Source organism: Dermochelys coriacea, chromosome 9 (genome assembly GCF_009764565.3).
Source record: "Dermochelys coriacea isolate rDerCor1 chromosome 9, rDerCor1.pri.v4, whole genome shotgun sequence".
Taxonomy (NCBI): domain Eukaryota; kingdom Metazoa; phylum Chordata; order Testudines; family Dermochelyidae; genus Dermochelys; species Dermochelys coriacea.
In genome coordinates, this window is record NC_050076.1 from 75,317,154 (window position 1) to 75,338,272 (window position 21,119).

The 21,119-nt window shown below is 38.8% G+C and overlaps 1 protein-coding gene across 1 annotated transcript in view; it reads right to left on the minus strand.

The window, feature by feature from the left end:
• The window catches only part of LOC119861898 (connector enhancer of kinase suppressor of ras 2-like), a 479,757-nt gene that overhangs the window by 80,266 nt on the left and 378,372 nt on the right, over nt 1-21,119 (minus strand). Inside the window, exon 16 of the mRNA XM_043492113.1 lies at nt 4,886-4,934. Coding sequence (XP_043348048.1) covers nt 4,886-4,934 — 49 coding nt within the window. The remainder of the gene's footprint in view (nt 1-4,885; nt 4,935-21,119) is intronic.

Below are 21,119 nucleotides of genomic sequence, written 5' to 3' on the forward strand. Positions count from 1 at the left end.
AAATACAGGCAAAGGGAACCAGACCCGTAACTACTGTTCCAGCCCTCGTTTCAGTCTTGCCCTTCAGAATAAAGTCCATATCTGTGTCTCAGGGTTGTGGCCAGTGTTTCTTTGTAATAAAAGGTGGATATATATTTCTGACCCTCCTAGAGAGGCTAATGAGAGAGCAAGGAAAGAGAAGATGCTAAATAGTTATGCACCAGCAAAGGCAGAGGCTAGTGTTCTCCATTTTAGTTAACAACAATTAAACTGTCTACAATGTGGCTTAAAGGTGACCCACAAAGGGAAAAATATGGAGATGTGCCCTGTTTTACTTATTTTTGTTATTTATAAAAGGCCTAAACCTTTTGTTTCTTGTCCCCCCCCCCAATTTTGCTTAATTCTTACGTTTGTACTTTGAACCTTAGCTCCCCTTCTTATTTTTAACATTTTCTCCCTGGGAATTTCTTTGTTTTTAAAAATTATTTAAAACATCATCCATGAACACGAACTAAGAAACCATTGTAAGTGCAGCTTTGAGACTGTCTGTAACCAGTTGAAGATACCTATTTAAAAAAAAAATGTGGAGCTAGATTCACAAGAACAATTTGCTTTGTGCCAGTGTAGTAATATAAAGTAGCCGTAAATTTGGAGAAAAGCAGCTCATATATTGGTGAATCTCATCATCAATTTGCAACTGATTTATTGGTTTCCTTTTCCAGAACTTTTTTTAAAAAAACATTTAAATTATTTTCTTTAATACACAGGCAAACTTAAGAAATAAACTTCCAAGACGTGAAACTGCAGAATTTCACTTCTGAAATGTCAAGAAAATAGACATTATTAATTTTTAAAATGTTGATTCTCTATGAAAGCTGAGAGACAGATTGGCTAGCATAAAGGTATGGAATGTGCGAGAATGGGCTGAGGCAAGTGCAGTGTAAGGAGAATAGGGAAAAGCAGAAAAGTATATGCATGTGGTTACTGGAGATACCAGGAAGGAGGAAGGGTTTGGGGCGTACAAGAGAGTCACCGAGGATGTAGCAAGGGAAAGAATATTTGGTGGCGACATTGGGGATGGCACTAGGCCAAAGACATAACTAGAATTTAGAGGAAGAGTGTCATAGGCAGGATACTTGTATTGAGGGGATGAAGGCTGTGCCCATTGAAAAGCAAATCACAAGAAGCTATTTTCATAAATCTTTTGCAGGGATTCATATGAAATGGGACACATAAAGGGATTCAATGGCCATGTAATTAGGTAGGATACAAGCTTTATTGTTAGATTAGAAATGGCAGGGATGTGTCCTCTCTAGTGACATAATTCGTTTGTGATGCTCACTTGTCTCTCAGACGTTCAGTTTTTTTCCATTTAGTACACTTAAATGCTCAGAAGAGCATAAAAATGTCAGCAAGTTTTTCAATACTTTATTATTGCCATATTTCATATGCCCACAAGCATTTATTTTGACAGAGTATTTTTATATATTCTAAAACAAAAGGAGGAAATAGGAAATTGAAAAGTTTTCATTACATCTAATTGTCCAACTTGAAGGAAGAAATAAACAAATAGGTGTTTGAAATGAGATATTAATAACTTATGTAAGTTTTTTTTATAAACATATGTTTATGAAGAGTCTTCTTAAGAGCTTTGTTGTTTACTTTATTTGCATCTAATGGTAGAGGTAAGTGATGAAATGCCCCTCCCCCCCGCATATAAACAACAATTATGAAGCAACTTCCATGGATCTTTTACAACAGTGCTACAATCAGATGGACATTGGAGATATGACTTTCTGGAGAAGTCTGTCTAGTCTCATGAGCTTGCTGCCATTTGTTACTGAAACTTGAAAGAGCAAGTTGAAAAATCAGGCCATGGAGCTGACAGAAAAATTAGAAGTGTTCAAATTGTAGGCACTAACAGTGCAGCTGGAACTCTTTAATTTAGCATCAAGATATTGGTGTTGTGTTCTCTCTCTTTGGTCATGAGGAAGCTGTCCACAGTCTGATGTGATGAATCAGGTCATATGAGGATTTTCTTGCCTAACACTTCACCAATTAAAATAATTTTTCACAGCTGTCTGCTTTTGTATTTCTTTTATCACCATAAACTAATTAAAATAACAAAAAATGGTAACAAAAAAAAAGGCACGTGGCATTTAAATTCCAAACAAATTTTCTCCAGGATCCTTCTTTCCCCATTTGTTCTATTACTTCTCTAGTTACTGTATTTTTCTTAGCTTCCTACCCACTTTTAATTACTTTTGTTAGCTTTTGATGTTTTCCTAGCTTTCCCCCTATTTTACCGGAAGTGGCATCTCACTTCTAACAGAAGAGAGAGAGACTCACTGGACATCTTCATGTGAGTGGAGGCCAGTATGATGCTGTCCAAAGTCAAATGTAAGCAATTTCATTCATAACTGTGAAAGCCAATCAGTATTGAGTTTTTGAAAAATGTAAAGTGGGTTCAAATTGATATAATCTGCCATTCTGATTGTCTATTCAATACTCTTTTGAGGAACTAAAATTTTGTCTTGCAGAAGAGGTAGTACTCTTCTCTCCCAGTGTCTTCTCTGGTGCATAAAGTGTCAAGAACATGCTGGAGGCTAAGGTTTTACACAATTTTAAAATGACTAGTTTAATGTAGGATTATTATTCCTAAATTCATGAATTAATATCTCATTGGTACTAGAGACAAGAGTGCCTGAGTAAGTCCCGCAAAGACTTACGCATGTGATTAACTTTATGCACTGTGAGCAGATATATAACACTCAATCAAATACACATTCACCATATGCGCAGGATTGCTGCCTAAATTAGGAATTTCAGACAGTAAACTATCAATTATGTTTACATCTTACCAACATGGAACAGCTTGAGCAGCTTCTGTCATGAACTAGACAGATACTCAGATATAGCGCCTCAGCTTCACTGGAGCTACGCCAGTTTACAGTAGCAGAGGACCTGTCTGCAAAACCCTGATTCTCTACTGTTAAAAACTGGAAATCTGGCCACAAAAAGCATGTCATCTATTCATAATCTTCTAGCTACTAGCATACATGCCTATCCTTCCAGATGGCATGTCCTCTCTCAGGTTTTTCTAATCCTTATTCTGAGAAATAGATATTAAGCAACAGTGAGTTTAATTGGGAGGTCAACATTCTTACAGAAAATCCCATTCACGGGGACTAGCCCTTTATACCTTTTAACAGGCTTTATCTAGACTCAGATTTAAAGGTGTGATATTATAAATCAATTCTTAGGAGCCTTTAAAAGTCTATTTCTTGTTTCAAAGCTTTAAGAGAACTTTAATCACCAAATCCACTTGCTTATACAATTTGCTACAAATGTTCATCTTAATTTGAACAGAATGCAAATTCAAGAAATAAGCAAAAAGTGATTGGACACCAAGGTATTTTGTCCAGCGCATTTCAGTTCTGTTTATTAAGTATGTGTGCTTCGCAGCGCATAACCAGAAGGAAATGGAAATTCTTAGCAGTCTGTCAGAGGACTATATTCTACCCTCAGTTATGTGGATGCAACTTCCATTGAGTTCAACAGCGTTTTTGCATGTTGTATCTGAAGGTTGAATTCTGTCCAAAGAAATCATGGACAAAAATCAACAAAGAAAATCAAATATAATTTTCTCTTATGTAGACATAATTTTAAAGCTATATAGGTGGATTAAAACTAAAGTGTTTTAAAAGAATATATATAGCCTAGTGGACAGATTACTGGACGAGGAATCAAGAGAACTGGGTTCTATTCCTGGCTTTGCCACTAATCTGCTGGGTGACCTTGGTCAAGTTGCCTCATTGTTCTATGCCATTGTATAGTTTCCCTGTCTGTAAAATGGGATAATGATACTGACCTCCTTTGTAAAGCACTTTTGAGATTTACAGATGAAGTAAGTACCATTATTTAAATTCAACCCTATTATCTGTTTATTACATTTAAGTAATTAATAAACAAAATAAACAATGTAGGCTTGATTGTATGTATGCTTGATTGAAGGTATGGGGCAACATAATTACATTAACCCAGAAAGAGACTTGGAAATGAATTGTGATGCAAAGCCAAAATTTCCTCTTCTTCATTGCTCCTGGGGGAAGTAATTGGGCACAGATGTCCCAGCTGGTGTGTTAGGAGGAAGAGTTAGGGTTTTTCTTACTCGCAACCCTCTTTTGCATGGGGTGGGAGTGGTGAATAGTGGTCTTGCAGGAGCTGCTCCCCAGCTCTGCACCGTAATCTGCAAGGCAGATAGACAGTGTAGGGGACGGAGGGGTCCTTTTTGTTTCCTGAGTCCCTGGCAGGGCATACAGGGCAAGCCAAAACTTTGGCCTAAAGAAGGGAAGACACACATTTTGATATAAAAATCCTGGCATTGTTTAAAAATCATACACAGTGGAGATTTTTAGAAATATAAGGATAAAATAAAGTAAACCCCTCTCCCAATTCTCATGTATGCCTTGGAAAATTTACAAGATTCCTTCCAATGCCTAATTCACCATCTTTGCAGGTAATTTGAATGCACTTTCAATGCTTTGAGCTTTAAAACACGCCTTGGACTACTCTTTTTTGTAAATATAATGTTGCCCAACGTTTCTGTATTACTTGAGACTTTTCAGGTCTTTCATCAGCATAGACAAAACTCAAAGACTATAATATCCTGACTATCCTTTACATCAAGATATGACAGTGAAACTTAGATTGTAAGATCTTTGGGGCAGGGACTGTCTTTTTTGTTCTGGGTTTGTACAGCGTCTAGCACAATGGGGTCCTAGACCATGACTGGGACTCTTAAGCATTATTATAATACAAACAAACAAATAAATACTACATAATAATGAAATTAGATTGGTTGGAATTTTTTTTTTGTTTTTAAAGTAGTGCAATAATAATTTACCTTCCTCATGGATGTGCTCCCTTGACGGTCACTGGCAGAACTAGCGTACCTATGACAGAGATGAAGAAGATTTTAGAATATAAAAGAAAACAAATAAAAATGACACATTCAGGCATGCTTAGTGATTTAACTGCATGACTCCCAGTGATGGTAAATGCAAATCATGTAGCTAAATTCCTGTGCAGCACTTTGAAAATATACCTAATATGTGCACTTTATACAACTGAAGTATTAAAAATGGATCCAGGTCCATCTTCAACATTCTGATTTACAGATAGACAAATTCAGTGTAAGAAAGTCTGATCCCTTTGCAAGTCTTTGTCCTAACAATCTTCAAAGTTAATTAACTGAAGTTTAGCTAATGCAAATATTGACAAAAATAGATTTTAAAAAATGATTTGAAGTGATTCTTTCCTCTGTGTCTTTAGTGAGTCTTGTATGTCCTAGGTTGTAAGTTCTTTGTAGTATGCATCATCTTGATATCCGTGTCTTGTATCAATGGGACTTTATATGGCTGGAAGAGGGCCATACCAGCCATTGCAACCTTCAGGCCGAAAGAGGGTACCAGAAGATACAGTTGGTAGGTTAGTATGATGCTGGCAGACCAGATTCCAGCTCATGACAAGGCTCCAGGCCTCACTGAACACTTGCAAATGCATAGCTGGAAACCTGTGTGTTAGCGTTATCAAAATAGATATTAGATAAACACATTCTGATCAACGTAACAGTGTTTAGACTTGATAAAATACTTGTAGGCTGCCACATGTATTAATCTCATTTATAACCTCTATAGCCCATGGTATAAAATTATATTGAGTGTTTGCATTGTAAACCTCTGTTAGTGTATAACTCAAACAGGAAAAGAAGCATTAATGTAAAGGGCTCATCCTGCATACAAGATGGCCTATTGAAGGCAAATGAGGGATGATGTAGCATCAAAGGAGAGAGTCCCTGTTGACTGCATTCCTAATTACCTCCAAGGAGGACAGACCTATGCATGAACTCATCCCATCAGTTTGGCCCCTGGAGTGGAGGGGATAAAAATCCCTGACAAGGAGAAACTGAATTTCTTTTATGCTGTCTGTACTGTGAGGGGCAAAGATTCCTAGACATAAGCAAAGACATCCCCATTTTGCTTGGCATGGGTTAGTCCTGAAATACGTTTTGAACTGACAGATTACTACAACTGTTAGCTTTTGAATCACAGACTGAGACTCATTGTATATATATGCTTGCTTGCTTGAACCTATAAATAACTTTTTCTTTTTCCTAGTTAATAATCTTTTATTTAGTTTACCACAGGACTGGCTACAAGCATGGTCTTTGCTGTGAGATCTAAAGGACAAATTGACCTGGAGTAAGTGACTGATCTTTGGGACTGGGAGCAATCTGAACATGTTGTGGTCTTTGGTGTAAGTGACAATTTATCACATAGTCCATCTTACCTGGGTGGCAAGATAGCCTAGAGTATCAAAGGGGACTGTCTGTGACTCCATTATAAGGCTATTGTAGTACTTCAGGAGTTCACATTTGTTACTGGATGGTGAAATCTAATTATAGAACATGCAATCAGTTTGGGGTGTCTGTCCTGCTTTTTGACAGTCTTCCCTGAAGTTGGCACTCAGTTATGAACTACTCCAGACATCATGACGGGTAGATAGAACATTTTTATTCACATAAAGCAGCATTTTCTTGGCTTCTTCAGAAAAAATACAGTAATATCAGTTGAAATTGTGAGTTTTGCTTTAAATGTCACCTATGTTGTATGACGTGTTAGTTTATAGACATGTGTTTGAATTGTGCCCTGTACAAGTAATTTATTCAACACACTAATCTGTGTAAATTTGTCATTTTCTCCTGTATAATTATATAGTCATAACAGGGATAATTTGTGTTATTTTCTGTGCCTTTATTTTAGCAACATGTAAGGACACTTACATATACACTGATACTAGCAATTGTGGTGCCAAAACACTAATCTGACAGGATTGGTAGGTACCATTTTTGTCACTGAGAGGAGATCCTAAACCTTTTCTCTCATTCTTGTCATCCTGTGACATGAGCCCTCATAACCTGTTAGAGTCAATACTTCTCTAATGTGCCATTCAGCAACTCTTCCCTCACATTATAGCTGCTAAACTACTGCTTAGTAGGACATATAATGACACAGATGGTGACTTCTCTGACTTTTTCTCTCTAAATCATTTTGAGTTTTCCAGAGAATCATATTATCACACCAACAAGACACGCAAAAAGCTTTGACATATACCTAAAATAGGTTCTCTGTTCTCTCCCTTTTCATAGTAAATAAACAAGAATCTGTGAATGGCTCTCAATTCCTTGATAGAGTAATTGGCAATAATGTAAAACAGACACTCCAGAGAAATCAGAATAAGGAAGTCCAGAGAAGGAAGAAAAATTTAGAGATTCAGAAAGCGCTAAACGTACTCTACCACTGATGACCTAGCATTATATCCTTGGCTGGCAAACATGGTATGCAACTGTCACACCTACCCTCAGAAAACAGTGGTCATCATGTCCAGTTCTTCCAGACCCAGAAGCTGCCTATGATAGGGAAACTGGGGACTCATTTATAGATAGAAAATGAAAACTGAATTAACTACTACAACATAATCTCATTTATCTCATTTAGGGCCTTATTCCTGCTGGTATTGAACTCACTGAGATTTTTGCAATTGCCATTATTTTCCACAGGTTCTGTGGTACAATTTGCAGACAGCCTTTAGTAGGGTGCAGCTTGGAGCCACACCACACTGGGGAAGCATTAGGAGGATCGGCCTTTCAAGAGGCAGAATCTTTCTGGGGCTATCAGTGTAGCAGCCGTGTGAGTCTGTATTCGCAAAAAGAAAAGGAGTACTTGTGGCACCTTAGAGACTAACAAATTTATTAGAGCATAAGCTTTCGTGAGCTACAGCATCCGATGAAGTGAGCTGTAGCTCACGAAAGCTTATGCTCAAATAAATTTGTTAGTCTCTAAGGTGCCACAAGTACTCCTTTTCTTTTTCTGGGGCTAGTGCATGCTCTGCACCATCCATTAGGATGGCATCAGTTAGTGCCCTGATGCACTGATCCTGCTTGGCAAGTCAATGAAGAAATGGAGCAAGACTACCAATCTATGCACAGAGAGATCACTATTGTACTTGGCCCTGGTACAAAAAGGAGGAGACCACCTCCCCCCACAACCTTCCTATGCACAAACACATTGCTAAATTACAGGTTTCAGAGTAGCAGCTGTGTTAGTCTGCATCCAATGAAGTGGGCTGTAGCTCACGAAAGCTTATGCTCAAATAAATGTTAGTCTCTAAGGTGCCACAAGTACTCCTTTTCTTTTTGCTAAATTACAGGTAGCATATTTTAATAAAACAATGTTATCTACTTTATAAGGTGCTTTATGTGAACAACTTGGTGTGCTGAGTTGACGTTACCATACTTAGGAACAACTAAAAGGACTAATTGGTATTCAGGTTTCAGAGTAGCAGCTGTGTTAGTCTGTATCCGCAAAAAGGAGTACTTGTGGCACCTTAGAGACTAACAAATTTATTTGAGCATAAGCTTTCGTGAGCTACAGCTCACTTCATCGGATGCATTCAGTGGAAAATACAGTGGGGAGATTTGTATACACAGAGAACATGAAACAATGGGTGTTACCAAACACACTGTAAAGAGAGTGATCAGGTAAGGTAAGCTATTACCAGCAGGAGAGCGGGGGTAGGGGGAGATCTTTTGTAGTGATAATCAAGGTGGGCCATTTCCAGCAGTTGAGAAGAATATCTGAGGAACGGTGGTGGGGGGAGGGGGTTAGACGTTCTTGTCAACTGCTGGAAATGGCCCACCTTGATTATCAGTACAAAAGGTTTCCCCCCCTCCCCCGGCCTGCTCTCCTGCTGGTAATAGCTCACCTTACCTGATCACTCCCGTTACAGTGTTTTTGGTAACACCCCATTGTTTCATGTTCTCTGTGTATATAAATCTCCCCACTGTATTTTCCACTGAATGCATCCAATGAAGAGAGCTGTAGCTCACGAAAGCTTATGCTCAAATAAATTTGTTAGACTCTAAGGTGCCACAAGTACTCCTTTTCTTTTTAATTGGTATTCAGTATCAGTTACAATCCTGACAAGAATCTGGCAAGAACAAACAAAGCCAAATCATTCACAGAATTAGGATTTAAGCATGCTGTCAGTCACTCATGCTTTACTACTTGGGATGGCATTGAAAAGGAAACTGACTGCCATGAAAATATGCAATATCTGGTGGTCTGTGCCCTCAAATATCCACATATACATGGGTATTTTAAATAGCCATGTTTTCATGCCCTTCCTGGAAGCATCATTTCCAGAAAGAGATGCTTTCAGTTAGGTTATTGCAGTGCTAGCCAAACAACGTTTTTACGCTGTTTCCCTAAGAATCCCTATCAGCAGCAATATTTTCATGAACGACATAAACAAATAGAAGTCTATGGTAGGTGTTGCAGATAGTTTTCTGATTTGATGAATTCAGCTGTTATGAGAAGACAAATTTACAAAGAACAAAATGATCCAGTTCTTGTAGACTCTTGTAGATCCATCAGTTCTGAATCACTAATGGAAACTGGCAGGCAGTAGTCAAAAGTGATATAGGGGTAGTTTGATTTCTGTATTTCGGGGGGGGAGGGAGAGAGGAGAGGAAGGCTCCAGTCAGGACAATGGGGCTGCATGCAGGGATGCAAATTCTGCACTTGCCCAAAGATTGCAGTTTAGGGTGGGCAACGCTCCCGCCAAACTAATCCCATGAGTGGGAAGGTTGAATAAGAACAAAATTTTTGATAAAAAGAAATGGAAGTTTAAAGGAAAGACTCAGGAGATCAGAGCAGTCTGCAGATTTTGGGGCTTGAAAGAGGCACCTGGAAATGAGGAAATGCTCAACATGTGGTGTTTGATAAAGGAATGTGCAGGAGCCCAAACTGCGCACAGCACATTTTGTCTTAAAATGCTTCTCTTCTCTCTACCCATGAGACTGCTATAAAATACTTCAGTCCTGCTGGGAAAAGTTTCCCCTGACTTCTGGACTGTTTTTTAAAGTCACTGCTTTGACCCATCTGGAAAATGTCAGTGTCAATTTTTTATCTCCTCTTTTATGGACAACATACAATATGAATAACGAATCTGTTTCTTGAACTGAGGAGTCCTGTTCAAGTAAAGATTTACAGAGTCATACAACCAGAAAATAAAGCTGTACCTTCTTAGGGTGATTTTAGGAATATTATCTGAAGGCACCTTGTGAAGTTTTAGGGCAAGATGCTATAAACAGATGTTTTTAGGTGCTAGCTGTCCAGGGTCTACAATATCCTCTCAGGTTCAGGAATACCTGGTCATCATATAGGTGCCGACTCCATGGGTGCTCCGGGACTAGAGCACACATGGAAAAAAATAGTGGGTGCTCAGCACCCACCGGCAGCCCCACTGATCAGCTCCTCTCTCTCCCTCCCAGCGCCTTCTGCCTGCTGTTATCAGCTGTTCAGTACCATGCAGGAGGCACTGGGGGAAAAGGAGGAGAAGTAGGGGTGGAGTGGGGGCGGGAAGAAGTGGGACGGGGCAGTGTGAGAAGAGGCAGGTTGGAGGTAGGGCCTTAGGAGAAGGGGTGGAGTGGGGTTGGGTCCTGGGGCAGAGTTGGGGAGGTTGAGCACCCCCTGGCAGATCACAAAGTCAGTGCCTCTGCCTGGTCAACCTTTTTTTTTCATTTTTGAAGGGTCTTCTTTGGTACCTTATCAAATTTGCCTTCAGAGTCAATTTCTAGGGCTTTAATAATCTGCAGGATAATTATTTAAGGTCTTATGTGTATGAAATAATTTTCCTCCAATTAAAATGATTCCTCAGACATTCTTATCCAGTGATCACATTGGAAGAAGAGGCAGCCTGACTTCTCCACTTCAGAGGAGGAAATTCTCTCCATAGAAGTTAGAGAATCAAGGAAGTTAGAGATGAAAGAGACCTACTATGTTAACTAGTTCAGATTCAAGTAATCTATATAATCTCATTTTGGTTGAGTTCTTCTTAGTCTTCCTTTTTCTGAGGACAGTTGTCAAAGAAGAGAAGGAGGAAGAGTTGTGGGGGAAGATATCCTTATTTTAGCCTGGAATCATTTTTCTAGGGTATTGAAAACAGCTACTCTTCTAATTAGTACACTAAGTGCTTAACTTCCTTTCTTGTTCAAAGTGTCAAACTGATTAATTACAATGCAAACAGGAAACACTTGGATCTAGAAAAGAACATCAGATGTTTCAATCAGTAGTAAGTAGCACCTGCTTTTATGGATTTTAAAAATAAAATAAACAGAACATCATATGACATCTCCTTATGCACTACTACTACTGGTATAGCATGAAATAATGTAAAAATAAAATATAAAAAATTTGAAAATAAAAATGGTTTTAAAATGAATTTTCCACATTTTTCTGAAATAACATTTTCTAAAATTTCTATTTTGCAGAAAATTTCAAAAATATTTTGTTCGGTTCCAATTCTGAACAAAAACAAATACTGTATTGAAATGTCAAATTTCCCAGGAAATTCTGAGTTTCAATTAGCTCTAGCCAGCATACCAATAGTACAGAAGGGGTGGTGTCCAGCTAAGGATCTGTTGTGATAAAGTGGAAGGAACTGGAGATGGGATGAAGAGTGGAGATGGTGAGAAAGCTGGAAGCTCACAGGGGTAAAAGATAGACCTAATCTTGAAGCCTCAGAAGGGATATGAAGGACAAGACACATATCCCCTGGTCTTGAAGCTGCAGAAAGACTCCTCAATAGTAAATGTCTTCCTGCAGGAGGCACATCCTCTACTTATGACTAGCAAAAATGTCTCCCTTTTAAGTGGGTCCATTGATTGCAATGGTAGGAGAACTGGGGCATACTATGACAAAATTAGGCTAGACATTTCTTAAGAGGGTGAGCTGGTTTGCCAATGCAAGAAGTCTGCATCCCACTTCTCTCCCCTGGCAAGGAGTCAGTAGCTGAAGACTTGGCCCGATGCTGACTTGGCGGTAGCCAATGCTCTTTCGGGTTATGAGCCTGAGGCATTAGTGGAGGTAACCCAGATGTGCTTGCCACAGCTCTTTCCCTCCAAGTTAGTTCCTGCTCCTCTTGAGTCTGATGTTGCTGAGGAGACAGACTATAGGCTTTTCATTTGATGGATTTCTGTGCATGAAAAATTGGAGCAGTAAATGCTGTGGCTTTTCCCCACAGTTTGTACTGTTAAATTTGGTTTCCAAAATAGTGACTTTATTAATTATTGTTATTATATTAAACATTTATTAAAATGTTTAATACAATTTGTCTACATAAAGCACAGACATAAATTTGCCTTACACAGGAAAAATACCATCCTGCAACACAGTCTTATGTGAGATTAAGAATCTTTTCTTAGATTCTTGACTGGATTCAGCTTGAACTCCTTGAAAGATCTTTGATCATGTTCAACCTCACAAGTTATATAAGAAACTGGAATAAAAACTTAGGGCCAAATTTTACTCTCACTGAATTCAGTAGGATTCCACCAGTGTAAGAACAGAATTAGTCCCTTCACCTTTATCTCATTGAGTTGTTTCTACATGTTGCAATGCATTTAATTGCGTGATGCTTTTGAAGACAGTTTATGTGGATCTAATCTATACCTTCAGCAGTATATTGATAATGGAGTCCTGGATCTATTCCATTCCTTTAATTCCTTTTTGACTTTGGAGTTATGATGATCTCAGTGGAAGTGTTTAAGAAACTCTGTTATTTGAAAGTACAGTTCTTCCCTGAAAAAGTGATTATGTAAAAATGGCCCCATCCTAATCAATCTGCTCTCTGTGCATACTTAGAAATATATCTACCTATTTTATAATTATTTGTATTGTGATTAAGATAATTTTGACTACTAATTAATTCTACAGACTGACCTAGATTCTCTTTTGGCTTGCATATCAACAGTATTTCTAACTAAATTCTGATTGCAAAATCTTTATTGTTGGTAATGTATGAACCAGAAAGAATTCATTTTGGCATTCAGATTATAGCTTGAATCTGCAAAACTGGCATTTAGAAAAAACATCTCTTCATGGAGAAGGTTTTTAATAAAGTTACTTTTCAGAGTAGAACTATACTTGAAGGATGTTTCTTTGAGATCTCATAAAGGACACCTCTTTCACAACTGAAGTTAGTCTTACATCACACTGCATTGCTAACCTTTAGTCTTGTAATTTTGCTTTCACCTACAGTAACAATTATTTTACATCTGAAAACTTAATGTGATAAAATACTTTGAAAAACAGTCGATTCACATGTGAACTAACCACTCCTTAATAGTTTATATTGTCCATGTTAAAAGCAGGGTATAGCCATGAGTATGCCTGGTGGGCCATTCATTAACAGGTTTTTTTTGAACAATGCACCTTGGGGTGCAGTGCTGCCAAAGCAGTCTGGAGCATTGCTCTGGCACCTAAAATCCAGGATGGAGCTATGCTCCAGTCCTTTGGAAAGCTATTCTCTGGCAGCTCTGCCAGATACTTCTTACCCACAGAATCCTTTGGCAGCGTGAGCCCAGGGAGAGCTAGAACCTTGGCAGCAGCCCCTGGCTGCTTCCTTCCTCGTAGGCAGCATGTGTGCATGTGTTGTCCCTGTAAGTATGTGTGTATGATCTGTCCATGTATGTGTGTGTGCTTTCTCCCTGCATGTGACACGGAGCTGTCCCTGTGTGTGTGCATGTTTTCCTGTATGCGTGTGTCAGCTGTGTGCATGTGTTTTCACTGTATGTGTGTGCATGCCACCTGCCCTGTGTGTGTTTTCCCTGTGTGTGTGTGTGTGTGTGTGTGTGCGCGTGCGTGTGCATGTGTGTCCCTGTCCATCTCTGCGATGTGGTGGGAGGGACACTAGGTAGGCAATGTAAGTTCTTTATGGACTTTCATTTAATTTAGTAATTGGTTAAAATTTAAAATTACTACATTCTTGTTGATCTGGTGATACCGCTTGCTTGACTTTTCTAAGTAAATTTACTGCAGATTTATATAGACTCTACTTTATGTTATGTTAAATGGCTATGCATGGACAATATTTAATACATGTGGAAATTTAATAGTTTTAAGTCATTTGCAACAAATGATTTGCTGTGACATTAGACCTTTGGTCACTGCCCATCCACCATAAATTGGGGCTGTCAAGGTTCCTTCCCCCTCTCTGAATGCTAGGGTACAGATGTGGGGACCTGCATGAAAACCTCCTAAGCTTACTTTTACCAGCTTAGGTTAAAACTTCCCCAGGGTACAAACCTTTGCCCTTGGACTTGCGCTGCCACCACCAAACGTCTAACACCAGTATTATTATTATTAGGAAAGAGTTCGTTTGGAAATGTCTTTCCCCCAAAAATCCTCCCAAATCTTACCCCCTTTTTTCTGGGGAAGATTTGATAAAAATCCTCACCAATTTGCATAGGTGACCACAGACCCAAACCCTTGGATTTTAAGAACAATGAAAAAAGCATTCAGTTTCTTAAAAGAAGAATTTTAATAGAAGAAAAAGTAAAAAAGAATCACCTCTGTAATCAGGATGGTAAATACCTTACAGGGTAATTAGATTCAAAACATAGAGAATCCCTCTAGGCAAAACCTTAAGTTACAAAAAGACACAAAAACAGGAATATTCATTCCATTCAGCACAGCTTATTTTCTCAGCCATTTAAACAAACAGAATCTAACGCATATCTAGCTAGATTACTTACTATGTTCTAAGACTCCATTCCTGTTCTGTCCCCGGCAGAAGCATCACACAGACAGACCCAACCCTTTGTTTCTCCCCCCTCCAGCTTTGAAAGTATCTTGTCTCCTCATTGGTCGTTGTGGTCAAGTGCCAGCGAGGTTATCCTAGCTTCTTAACCCTTTACAGGTGAAAGGGTTTTTCCTCTGGCCAGGAGGGATTTTAAAGGTGTTTACTCTTCCCTTTATATTTATGACAGGGGCCCACCTGATTTTCCATTTCTAGCTACAGTCACTGATTAAAAGTAATTTCTTTTCACATTCAGTGGCAAAGACTCGTTCACTTTAACGACCAGAGTGAACAGTTTCAAAAACATATGTAGCATGAATTCTACATAAGTCCTGAAAATTTACCATCACGTACAATTACGTAGGTGAAGTTTCAGATTGTTTTTTCTTTTCTTTTGGCAACTGTTCCTTAGTCACAACACTGCTTATAGTAAAAACAGCACTATCTTCTCTCCTAAAGTCAGATTATTATGAATTATTATTATTATGAGTAATTAGTAGGTATAGAAGAGTCAATATCAAAGTGTAGAGAGCCCTGTAAGAAAAAAACCTATACTTTGGAAATGAAACTGAAAGCATATGTAATGTGTTGGCGAGATAAATAGAAATGGCAGAAGCTTAGCTACATAGGACATAAATGTAGCTTACAAAGAAAGCACATGTAAGGCAAATTGCAGAGACAACTCTCACAGTATGTAAAATTCACATACTCTCAAGCAAAACATCCATAGATAAGCTGAAGAAAATAGAAAAGCAGAGGAACAAAGGTCAAAGGAAAATTATTTTTGATATTTAAACTTGATAAATTAACAACATTTTGACCCATACATGTACTAACAGCAGCTTGGGATGGACAGAAGCAGAGGATAATCCTTATTAGAAAGTCATATAGTAACATTACATCCAGTTACAAAGTACTATTTTTAAAGTAAATAGTTTAGAACAGAATTTTGTAACTTTAAACAAATGTCCTAAATCCATTTAGTCACAAAATTTATCTTTCATTTTTATAGCAAATACTCATGGAAAGATACTGAATTAACTAGTTAGGGGATTGAAATCTTCCATGTATTCACAGAACCTAATACAACTTGGGCAGGAGCAATAAAAGCTTCCCTTACCATAGCTCACTAATGTGCTAATCCCTGCTCCATACAGATTGTTATTCAGTCTCTATTACTGGGCCTCTCTGCTGAGACTTACAAGGGTACCATTTCTGATGATGACCAGAGCTGGTGCTAGCCCATTGGGGGCCCTAAGCAGAAATATTTTTGCTCCCCTAATACTAAAACAGGCAAGTTCTTATAATAAAAAGCTAATGGGGGCCCACTGAGCTGCTTGGGGCCCCTAAACAATTGCTTAGTCTGCTATTGCCTACCGTCGGCTTTGGTGATGACCCCTGTCCACTACAAACTGGACTAAGACCACAAACACTTTTCACATAATCCTCCAAAATTCAGGCAATGGTGTGATCTTTTAGTACAAGTTGCTGAGTGAACTTTAAATGTTTTGAATGTTCAGTACAGGAAAGCCCCCTAAAACATGGATCTGAGGCTAGTCATAAAGGAAACTCCACTAATTCATTAAGTTTATTCTAGTGTATTGCCACCAGTTTTATAGACAACACCAGTGTCAACAATGATGGCAATAGAGTTCTAGGAACCGTGTTTGTTGGCATAGTAAAAAAAGTGTTATGGGAGCAAAGGAAAGAAGAGGGATGGAAGAAGGAAGTGGTTAGGTGAGGAGGGTGAGTGATAAGTGGTCATACAAATAATTATGTAAAAAACAAGAGAAAAAGCAGAGAGTAGGCCTCAAAAGATATAGATATATTACTGGATAAGCACCCAAAATTTTACAGGATCTATTAGAACGATGCATCCAAACCATGCGATTTTCACCCATAGCTAATAAATATACCTAAACGTATTGAATCCAGGAGCTAGATTGCCGACTTTAGATATAGATGTTTTCATATAGACCAAGTTACATGCGGCTTTCCTATAAAGGAAGGGTGTAACTTCATTCACAGCTTCTATAAACACACAGGTCACAATGCTACAATCACATTTGGCTTCAGTTTCAGTTTTGCCTAAATAATGAGTGCAGGATTGGATCTGCGGTTTTTAATGCTGATGATTTAAAAACTATTCTATCAATTGTGTTCTCTTTAATCCATGGTAGTGACCAAGTCAGTTCTGTTGCTTTGTGAGCCAAAAGTTAGCACATCCCTGAGGCAGGTTAATGAAGGCAACAGTCACAAATAGTTATGTAAATTGCTAACAGGATTAGCTCAAATGACTCCAGCCATCTGAGCTTTCACCTAGTAAAATTTAGGATATAACTGAATTAGTAGTAGTAGGGATTTTTCAGACTTCTGCAATATTATGTGCAGTATAAGATACAGTAGAAGAAAGCTAAAATCATGCGTAGTTGACCCAAATTGGGCTGTCATTTTCTCTTAACATAGATTTTCTGGGGATTCTCCTGACACTTTTCCCTTTTCATTAGTGCCTTTCTGGCTTTGTGTCACTTACACTATGCCTTCATCTTAGAAAGTATGGAACACAATTGAGGCCCATTGATGCTGTTATTTAATCAGCCAAATGTGCCTGTGGAGTGGTGTGATATTGCAACCTCTGGAACTAAGTGCATTGCCTTTGCAACATGAAATGATGCATCTGAAAATCATACAGGAATCTCAGGAATGGCAGTGCAGTGTTGTACAGGAAATCCACAAAACTTGGTCCAGCTGATAAACTGTATTTGATTGTATAGCTGGAATAGTCTGAAGGAGAAGAACTAGAATTTATAAACATATTTTTAAAAATATTTCCAGTAGTTGTGCTACATAGCTTCTGCAACTTGTGCTTTTGCAACTAGCAAGGACTTCCTCAACCTCATTTGCACACCCTAGAAGCCTAAAAAAAAATAAAAAAAAAATGGAAGTGCACCTGTGCTGATTAAAACAGTCCATTTGTCTTAAGTGACTGATACAAATGGATCTCTAAAATTCCAGATCTTTCTGGTAGAACTGCAAAAATCCAAGCATCCTTGATGTCAAAGACAAGTATATCCATTTATGAGTGAAGAATCACTGATACAGTGATTAACCCACATTTTCTATCTATGCTAAAAGAAATCCTACTTACAATTCCTCTAACAAATTGAAATAATTCGTTATTTCAGCATGTACTAGACATCACCAAATGAGTGAAACTGCTAATACAGAACTACCTCATAAGAGCTATATGAAGAGCCATTCTACATGGTGCCATTCAGATAAATTCATAGTCCATTCAGATTCCTCTTTAGAAACATGATTTTCATTTTTCAATAGAGAAAAAGTAAAAAAAAATAATAATAATTTAAACTGCCCCATAAATATTATGGGCCAGCTCTTCATCTGGCATAAATTAGCATCACTCCATTGAAATCCAAGGAGTTGCACTGATTTATACCAGCTGAGGATCTGTGCTAATAAGTTAAGTATTCTTTGGTCATGTGACTAGCCTCTGAAGAAGTGGAGCCTCATAGCTGCTGTTCACACACACTACGGAACAAAGTTTAGTTCACCTAATTTTATCATCCTATTTCTCTTTGTATCACCTTCAAGGTTATCGATCATTAAAGGAAAAGTCACAATTGTGCCAGAACAACCTAACCCCCTTTCTAACTCCTAGTAAAACTGCTATCATTCTGGCTTCTCCGCAGCTGACAGGCTGAAATTAACAAATCTTGAAATAATGGTCACGAGTTTGGTCTAAAAGATAAGAACATTATCTTGAATGTTGTGACATCACATCACTCCACAGGCACCTGTTTGGCTGATTAAATAACAGCATTTGATGGGCCTCAGTTGTGTTCCATTCTTTCTGAGATGAAGGAATAATTAGTGACACAAAGCCATAAAGGGACTAATAAAAAGAAAAAAGTTGTGAGGATCCTCTTGAGCTTCTGTGATTAAGAGAAAATGACAGCCTAATTTGGGTCAAGTCAGCATGATTTTAGCTTTCTTCTACTATATCTTATTCTCCACATAATATTGCAGAAGTCTAAAAAACATCCCTACTACTAATTCAGTTCTACCATTTATCTAGTATTGGTATGGAGATTGGGTGATGGTAACAATTTATCTTGTTGAAATATACATTTTTTATACCTCTGGTTAGCTACTGCCTACTCCACTGGTAATGGATAGAAGTTTAAATGATTATTAATTATTGTCAGTAGTAAAAAAAAATTTCTATGGTGCATTACAAACAGATAAGATATGTTCTCCATTAACTCTGGGATCATTCTCTTATTTTTATTAAATTATTTGACCAATGAGCAAGATCCAAAAGTATTTGCTGATGACTCCAGCTTGTAGTTTTCTCTTATTTATGAAAGTCACAAGGAGGAAAAAAAAGGGATTTTACATTTGTCAAAAGCTGCTACTGGAGGTGGAGGTGACTAAATGTTATGTGATCAGCTTTTTAAAGAGACTGGTTTTGTTGCATAGTTTCTGAATGGCGACACTATAGTACAGGGAGCATTTGTTGGAAGAGAGAGAATGGAAAATTGGCACACAAAACTGAAATAGTTTCTAAGGGCAATGTTGGTGAAAAAGCAATCTTGGGTCAGTGGACCCATCACCTTTCTAACTTTTATTTACACAATTTTATGTTCTTAAAGCCAGATGTATTGTATCTGGGTGTGATTGCAATAATTTCAGATAGAAGCTGACAAGATTTTTGAATAGAAGAATTAAGAGAGTTCCATAATTTTTAAAAATGGAGTCAGTAAGCACTTTTAAACATTTTCCAGATCTGATAGCGTATGGGGGGTTCAAGTTTTCATAGACAAGTAGGCAATCATTTCAGACCAGTCTCTGATAATAGAATTGGCTATAAAAATATTGGTTTCACAGGAAGAGTCATAGCACAATGGTAAGATATGGATGATTCAGAGCAAGACTTAGATATTATTGATAAAATATGGTTGACTGTAGTGAGGGCTGCACCCGAAAGAATATGCATTCTTGGCCATACTGCTACCTGGGCATTTAAAGAACTAAAACATGTTGGGCAAACTTCCTCAAACAATGGAGGTAAAATAAGACTAGTTATTTATCACGGTCTAATCCAGGTTGAGTCTCAACCCAGTGACCACCATCTGCACCATCTAGGACAGACAAAATAAAGATGTTGAAAAGGGTAACAGACACACATTGAAGGCAGAAGAACCACTTCCTTATATCATAATAGCCTCATATTGTCATGGACTTGGAAGGATTACAGAACAGATTCCTGTAAAACCCACCATAAGATAACCCCTAGGGCAGGTGACTAATTGCCTAAAACTACTCTGGGATCAATCAAAAAACAAAGGTCAGAGCCAATAAAAAGCTAATGTCAAGAGATGGTTTCTTGAGAAGAGACCTAATAATTGCTTCTTTAAGAGATGCTGGCATCTTTTGTTCTCCCAAGAGAGGCAATGACAATCTCCTCCAATGGTGGATTCAGTACATTCCACCTACAGGCCTTCACTAAGTGAAGAAATTCATGGGTCCTTGCTGAACAGGTCTGCATGTGTTCCTGTTGTTTGTATGCAGGTGGCTGTTATGCAGAGGTAAAAGTAAGTCGGTATGGTACAGCGTACTGGCAAGAGCCGGTACACAGCCAACCATACCAGCATGGGGCAGCTTCCCCAGGCTGGAGCCCTAGGCCCTTTAAATTGCTGCCAAAGCCCCGCTGCTGGAGCCCTGGGGTAGTGGTGGTAGCCGGGAGCCCCGGGGCTCCAGCTGCGATTCAAAGGGCCCGGGGCTTCACTGCGGTAGTGGCGGCTGGAGCCCCGGGCTCTTTAAATTGTCACCGGAGCCCTGCTGCCAGAGCCCCGGAGCAGTGGCAGCAGCTGGGAGTCCCGGGGCTTGGACGGCAATTTAAAGGGCCTGGGCCACTGCCGGGAGCCCCAAGCCCTTCAAATCACTGTCTTAGCCCCAGGTCTCCTGCCTGCTGCAGCTACCACTACCATGGGGCTCAAGAGGTGATTTAAAGAGCCCGGGACTCCCAGCCGCCGCTACCGCAGCCGGAGCCCCGGCCCTTTAAATCTTGATTTAAAGGCCCTGCCCCTTTCGGTTGAGGCCCCGCTCCCTTGCTCAGGACTCCAGCATACCAGTAAGTCCTTTAAGTTACTTTCACCCCTGCTGTTGTGTGTCTTCCTTCTCTACAAGAGATCAGCTATATCAATGGCTAATACAAGTTGAAAATAAAAAGTTGCCTTTTGATCTGAAAATATATATCAGATGGCCAGCAAGTTAAATGCTGGTGACCAACAGAAGGTAGGCTTTAAATTTCAAATCGGGGAACAAAGTGGTGCAATGTGACTTCTGATCTGGCAATGGGAAGTTGTTAGGGTTTACCAACATTATCTGTGAACATCAATGTTTTTTCCCTTTAA